Source organism: Pyrgilauda ruficollis, unplaced genomic scaffold (assembly GCF_017590135.1).
Source record: "Pyrgilauda ruficollis isolate IOZ18807 unplaced genomic scaffold, ASM1759013v1 scaffold68, whole genome shotgun sequence".
Classification (NCBI taxonomy): Eukaryota; Metazoa; Chordata; class Aves; order Passeriformes; family Passeridae; genus Pyrgilauda; species Pyrgilauda ruficollis.
Window position 1 is genome coordinate 2,635,081 of NW_024528599.1, and position 7,829 is coordinate 2,642,909.

Here is a 7,829-nt window from a genome sequence, read left to right on the forward strand (position 1 = left end):
CCTTCTTTGAATCATCCCAAACTCCATCATCTCGTGCTCCTGACATTCACCTTCCCAACTGATTCTTGGGAAAAGTATGAGGAACAGCAGAGCTACCCTCATCAACTCTGTGATTAGCTGTGCCAGGAAGTTGTCAATGCACTCTGGAAACTTCTTGGCTTGCTTGTACCCTGCTGTGTTGCCCTCTGCAGATAACACATGGTTTAAATCCCCATGAGGACCAGGGCCTGCCATCATGAGGCTACTTCCAGCTGCCTGAAGAAAATTTCGTTGACTGCTTGTTCCTCATCAAGTAGTCCAGACACAAAGTACGATATTGGTAGCTTTCCACTGGGCTTTCTACTAATCATGACCAAATAGTCGCTTGGCTCCTCACCTGGGTGAACTCTCTGCATTCCTGTGTTCTCTCTTATAAAGGGCATTAATACATTGATAGGGAATCCCATGGAGGATATAGGATGGCTTCTGGTGTGTGGAGAGCTTTGTGCTGCTTTATCTAGTTGAAGTTGACGATAGCAGTAGTTTCCTTTTGTGAAAACATCTACAAGCTTGCTGTCACATACTGCTTGATTCCACTGCCATCCTGGGTTCTGTAACAGCTTTAAGACTGCATCAGGACCAGATCCATCTTGCTCTGAAAGAATCTTGTTTACCATCAGTTCATTTATCTTTTTTTTATTACTAGAATGTCCTTGATGTAGCGTCCCAAGACTCTTTTGCTGTGCATTTTTTTGGGCAAGAAAGCAAATTTTTCCAATGTACAACAGGACTGACAAGTTTTCAGCTTCTCTTTATGCTTTCATTCATTCAAAAAAATTACCTTAATTAGAGCAGGGAAAACATATTGACTTCTTGTCCAGTTTAATCACTCTGCATTCATGGGACCACAGAGAGAACCTGGCTATTTTAATTTTACAAACATGAACAAGAGCGGGTCGTTTGTCATTAGTTTTCTGAATCTTACATTTGGGTTTCTCTCATACTAAGTTTGCTGTACTGGTTCTGAAATTGCTTTGTTTCATTCTTCATCTTGTTTTGACATTTATTCGCATACCATTTTTTTTCCTCCACCATTCAATAGCACAATTTAAGAAAACTTAAGTTTTTATTATTTTTTCCTCCTTTCTCTTTCTTTTTTTTTGTTTTCAGATGTCCCTGTCACCTTTTTGCACAATTATTCATTCTTCTTAAATATGAAAAAGGTCATTTTTATTGCTCTTTATTTTTCTCTCATCTATTAAACATTTCCTAATATTTTTCATTTGATAGAAAATCTCACTATTTCTTTTAGTGCAGAATAAAATAACCAATTTGCATTGTTTTTTCCTGTAGACTCCTCTCTTTCTTTTTCTTATTTTCACTTCCTTGCTACCTTCCTTTAGTTCTCCTTTTCTGCTTATCACCACCATACTTCTGAATTCAGTCAGCACTCTGTCCTTCTGACTTTGCTTCTAAGATCCTTCATGCCACTCTGAATGTTTTTTGGTGTTTTGGTCAGGTTTATTTTTGGTTTCTGTTTGGTTTTTTCTTTGTGGCTTTAATCATATAACCTATCATAATCCTGCAAGTATTTGTTTGTTTGCTTTTGTTTTTAATATTTCTCCTTTGTTCCTGTGTCACTCCTTGAAGTTTCTTTGTTTGATATTTCGGTCTTTTTTGGTACACTTTGTATTTCGAATGGGTGGCTCTTTAGATCTTAGGTTTCTCACTTCTTTTTGCTCAGAGCAGGCAGTGAGGCTGTTTCTACATGTGGAAACATCCCAAAAGATCCTCACCTTGCCTGGAAACAGGGATTGCAGCTACAGTGTGAAAGGATGTTTATGCCTCTGATGTGTTATCTATGTGATGTGTCACATCATGATGTGGTACGGCATCCTCCAGGCTCAGCCTTCATTGTCCCCAAATGACAGCAACAGATAGATAAGAACTGTCTTTAAATATCCTCCCTTTCTAACGTGCACATGTGCTCTTCTGATCTGCCCAGCATAAAGTAGAATCCTTTCTGTAACAAACTTTTAAAATGTGACCAGGCTCCCTGCACCTCAGGAGATGGTATACCAGATTTAAAAACAAAAATTGAACAGTGGACAGGCTGGTTGATGTCTTCTGGCTAAGAGATACAGTATATGTACATTGTAATATCTGACTGAGTGGTTGCATATTTGGGGTGTGCTTTTTTGATTTTGATGGCATTTACTCTTTTCTTAACACACCATAACTTCTCCAAGTAAGCCAGTTATGGATATTTAACTTAAACACTTATTGCTAAGTAGATTTATTGACATGATCTATTGAGTCATACAAATCCTTTATATTGTCCTTCATTTGAAAGCCACTAAACGATTCTCTGTGCTATGCATTTACGTTGTCATAGGAACTGCTTCTAAAGCTGTAGAGGAGAACAATTTCCATGAAGTATCAAACTCGAAGTATCAGTGATATGGACATCATAGCTGCTTTCTAATTAGCTAGAGGTCTTAGTTTATTATTTATGTCTCCCTTAAAAATAATTATAAAAACACTTCTGGGTTGCTTGAACTAAAAAAAATACATAAGGAGTTCATTTTTGACAATTTAACACTGACAAAGTTTGTAGCTCTTCTAAGTTACAGAAGTCTTTCTTGTTTAAAGAAGAGATATGAGGAGTAATTTATCTGTACTATATTATGCACTTTTGGAGCAATAACTTCACAACCCCAACACCGAATGATCTCCCAATGCTTCCATAAACACCACAGTTTAGCAGCATCTTCAGTACCTTCCAAACGCTTCCAGGTGGTTTCTTCACAGTAATAATACATGGCCATCAGTAAAACCATTTTCTTGCAGCTTTAATCTGCATGATTCTTCTAGGCTATGGGCTTCAGGGACACTGAAGACTGTTGTGCTTCTTCATCTTCATACTTGCGATCAAAAGGGTGCTTCTTAACTGTAGTCTTTTTATGACTAAAAGGTTTTTAAAATAATTTTACTTACTCTGTGTATAAATGGTCAGATACCATTGATATGCTCCGTCAAGTACATATCTTCTTTGAGTCACACAAGTTTTCTTATAAAATTGAGGTTTCAGCAAAAACTTTAAAAGATGTTATCTGTCACTCATTGGATCAGTCTGAGATACAGTTAACTCTTTTCATAGCAGCACATAGGGTGATGTGTTTTGGATCAGTGGTTAAACTGCTGATAACACATCGGTGACTTCCCAACAATGTTTGGAATCCAACTTGCTATATCCAGGAGAGTCATACTAGGGAAAGGTTCAGTCATTTTAGACAAAACTGAGAACCTCACAGAATAATAGAGTTGATGACTCAACTGCTCTCCATGTTATATGTCAAATATTTAATATGCACAAGGAATACATGTTGTATAGTTTTGTTCTATTATAGAGTACATGTCCACTCCTAGATGTGTTTGTAGAGGAGAGCTAATGATTTGCTAATTTAATATAATTTATAATTTCTCTCATTTTTAGCCCCTTGTGAAGCCAACACATTTTTTTGCCACAGTAATATGTGTATAAATAATACACTGGTCTGCAATGGACTCCAGAACTGTGTGTATCCCTGGGATGAAAACCACTGCAAAGGTAACACGTAGAATTGAAAAAGTTGTCATTTGCACTGCATGAGATACAGCATATAATCTTCAGTTTCTTGCTAAATATGTGCCAAATGGGTGAAAACTCAGGAAGAGTAATTTGGGGAGAGCATACATTAAGCAATAGAGAAAATGAAGGAAAGTAAAAAAATGTCAGTGGATTTTACTTTCAGTGCTTTCATTTTTTTCTCTGGTGTTGCATTGCTTGTGTCCTGCTGTCTGTTTATGCACTTCTGATCACTTGGTCTCTGCTTTCCGTACAATATAAAGTATAATTAAATGTAGTATTTTGGTTCCTTTGCCATAGTTACCTCTGCAGTAGAGTGACATATGAGTAGCAGGTGCCTTTTAGCTGCATGCTATGCACATAATAGCCCAGGTAGTCTTATAAAGGAAGGTGGAATTAACACTGGAGGAAAGCAACAAAATCTACCTATAATTAAGTGAAACTGAAGTGGAAAGAACAAGCTTGAAAATATTACATCTGGAAATCAGACGTTGTATTTATTTCATAGAGAGAGAGTGATGTTCCTACCCATGCACTGACAATGGTCTTCTAAATATTCCTGTGGTTCTGTTACAAAAACAAAAAACGAGCTCCAAAACAGCATCTGTGTTGTCTTCAGGGAAAAGAGCTTAATAAACTTACATTGCAGGCTAGGGAGACAGTTCACTTCTGTCTTGTATCCCCCTGTCTCCCCCCTACTGAAGATTTGTTCCTGAAAGCATGGGATATGCCAAATTTAGGAACCAATCAAGAAAAAAATTCAGAATGAAGTGGATTAGCAGTCAGCCCATAAATCTACTGAAGCCTGTAAAATCCTGACAAGCAGTGCAATAGGGTAAAACACAAATGAAAACATATACTTCAAAAGAACAGAGCTAAACTGTGGCATAGCATAATATTCTTCAAAGAAACTAAACAGACAGTTGGGAAATGATTATTCATTCTCTAGTTCTTCACAATAGAGGAAAACAGAAAACCTTCATCACTCTCCAATTTCCCGAATGATTTTCATCTTTCCTTCGTCAAGTATCTTTTATCTGGTCTTGTGCATTTATCCTCTCTTGTTTTTCTGACTAGAAAAAGGAGGATTGCTGATTCCAGCAAAAATGTTGTTTGCTGCAGTGTTGCTTTTCCTAACTCTGCTTTTTCTCCAGAGTCTGTGTCAGTCAATTAGAGAAGCACTGAGTGAATCTACAAGCTTAGACAATGATCTACTGAAGAGTTAATTTTGGTAACTAGGAGATTTTGAAGAGAAGAATGTTACTGTTTTGGTGCCAAAACTTCCATTTCAAAGGCTTTTTCTTAATTCCTTTTATATGTTTTAGGTTGCCAGGAAAAATTACACTAAACTGGGTGTTGAAACTTAACCACAGTTGTCTTGCTATGCCTGAGAGAGACTGATGCAAACACTTTCAACTTGAATTTCTACAAGGCTCAATCACCATTTTGTGCCTGCAGCCTTGTGAAAGCCAATCATAGAAAGATGCACAAAAGGAGGGGGAAACTGGTTTTATTTTATTATTTTACTGCATTTTTCTGCTTTATTCACATTGCAGAATTTGCTGACTAACTTATTAGAGGCACCTGAGTAAAGGGTAATAGGTATGATCAGCTTTTGGATTTTTATGGCTGTTTAGAAAGGTTTAGGTAACTAATGGGGGGGGGGGTGGAAAGTAGAAATGTCTTGCACAAATTTGGTTTCTTTTCCTTTCTGAAATGTGAATTTGAATAACTTTTCTATTCTATCTTGATTTGCTTTTTCATTGAACGCTGCCAAAATTCCTACTCAGCTCACAAATATTAGACCTTAAATCCTGTAAAATCTTGTTCTTTCATTGGACCTAATGTCCTAGCTGCATATATTTACTGGGAGAGAGAGAAAATAATAAAGAGAACATCTGTAAGTCTTGGGGGCTTTAGCAGCCAAATGGAGTTCAGAGGTGACACTGAAGCCATCTGCTTGTTATGGTGGTTGTTTTTTTTAAAAAAAAAAATTTTTAAATTAAACTTGCAATATACCCTGAATAAATGAGTTTCCAAGTGAATAGGCCCACAAAGGATTTGCGTGTTGCTTTTTTAGCTTTCACAAATATCTGATTTCTTCCCCATTTCTTTTTTGTTGGTGAGATTGATTAAGTGAACTCAGAAATAGACTAGGCTCAGCCTTGCAGTAATCTGTGAACCCATCATAGTAGTTTTTATTCTTGAACTGTAATTAATGCTGTGCTTTTTTTTTTTTTTTTTTATTCCCTGTCACGCAGAAAAAAGAAAAGCAAACCTATTGGACCAACTTACCAATACCAGTGGGACTATAATTGGGGTGACTTCTTGCATTGTGATCATCCTCATTGTTATCTCTATTATAGTACAGATCAAGCAGCCTCGTAAAAAATTTGTCCAAAGGAAAGCAGACTTTGATCAAACAGTGTTCCAGGAGGTGTTTGAGCCTCCTCATTATGAGTTATGCACCCTTAGAGGGACAGGGACTACAGCTGACCTTGCTGACGTTACAGATGACTTTGAAAATTATCATAAACTGCGGAGATCCTCTTCAAAATGCATTCATGACCATCACTGTGGATCACAAGTGTCTAGTATTAAGGGCAGCCGTAGTAACCTCAGCACAAGAGATGCTTCTGTCTTGACAGAAATACAACCCCAGCCTGTAAAACCACTTGTTCAGCCCATGAACAGGAGAAATATCCTTGTCATGAAGCATAGCTACTCACAAGATGCTGCTGATGCGTGCGAGATAGACGAAATTGAAGAGGTGCCAACCACAAGTCACAGGCTGTCCAGACATGATAAAGCTGTTCAGCGGTCAGTATCAATAGATTTTTGATGAAGACTATTGTGTAAGGACTTGATTGCCCAAACATATTCACTCTTTGATCAGTAAAGACACATTTTCTTTCTTCTTTATTTATTGTTTAAATTTCTGTTTCCTGATAGCACATACCATTATATTATCTCTCTTTCTCATCTCTGCTCCTCTTTCCTGAAGGATCCTGTATCTCTGTTTTACCTTTCTATTTTCTCTCTTTTTCTTTTACTGTTTTACATATACCCCCTTGCATACACACACAGGTGAACAGAGAACAGGTACAATTTTTAAAAACCAAAGAACATTGTGTGAATTTAGATTTTTGGAACAGCCACATACATGTGGTTTCCTTGTAACTGAGGTGGCCTTGAATATTATCCACTGTTGGTCTAACCATCTCTAAATAAATTCATCAATAAATTAAAGATACGTGTATCCATTTTGATGCATGATACAAGAATGAGGAACACAGTCCCGGGGTAAGGAAACCCCTTTCCTCATGGCCTTTTATATAATGAATGACAGTATTTCCAAAACTTTACTGTATCAGTTCCATTACTGATCACAGTATTTTGGTTTGTCAGATAAACATGGGTAGACAGATAAGAACATGAGACAACATAATGAACATATACATATTTAAATATAAAAATGAATTAATGGGAATATTTCTAATCAATAAAAGAACAATCAATCATAATATTTTTAATAAAAGAGCTATTTCTTCTGTATATTGCACTTTGAATCACTGTAAGTATGAATAATTAAAAGTTTACGAGTAAAAGAAAAAGAAAACCAAAAAATTTATGAACAATTTATTTGAAAAAGAATACATAACCATTTTTTAATATATTTGTGTTTTCTCTTGCATGCATTATTTATGCATTTCCTGTTATTGTTTACATGCCCTCCATATTTTCTTTGCACATTAAGACATTTCTTTCTCTTAAAAAAAATACAGTTATTTGGTTATTTTAATCCAATTGCATGTCTGTGTAAATTACTTCATGAATATCTATCACATTATCAAAGTGTACTGTTTATAAAGTATCTATATGCATATATTTCTTTTTTTCTATGCAAACAATATTATTTTGAATGAAATAGCCATAACATTCCAGGTTCTGCCTCATTGGGTCTCTAAGCAAACATGAGTCTGAGTACAACACAACTAGGGTCTAAGAGAAAATCCTGAGGTAAGTAAACATATCTATACAGCAATTGAACCATCTGTTGCTTTTCATTTTATTTGTTACATTGCTAAAATGCATATTAGGATTCAAGTTGTATGTCATCTTGTATGGAAACAGGTTTGAATGTTAAAAAAACTGAAAGCCAGATGATCAATTTAGCATGGCAAACTAAGCAAAATTTGTTAATTCCTTATTCTTGACAGAA

At 36.1% G+C, this 7,829-nt stretch overlaps 1 protein-coding gene across 1 annotated transcript in view; it reads left to right on the plus strand.

The window, feature by feature from the left end:
* NETO1 (neuropilin and tolloid like 1) overlaps positions 1-7,613 on the plus strand; it is a 60,502-nt gene extending 52,889 nt beyond the window's left edge. Inside the window, exons 8-10 of the mRNA XM_041484822.1 lie at positions 3,476-3,589; positions 5,869-6,427; positions 7,553-7,613. Of these exons, the coding sequence (XP_041340756.1) occupies positions 3,476-3,589; positions 5,869-6,427; positions 7,553-7,613 (734 nt within the window). The remainder of the gene's footprint in view (positions 1-3,475; positions 3,590-5,868; positions 6,428-7,552) is intronic.
* Positions 7,614-7,829: the final 216 nt, after the last annotated feature.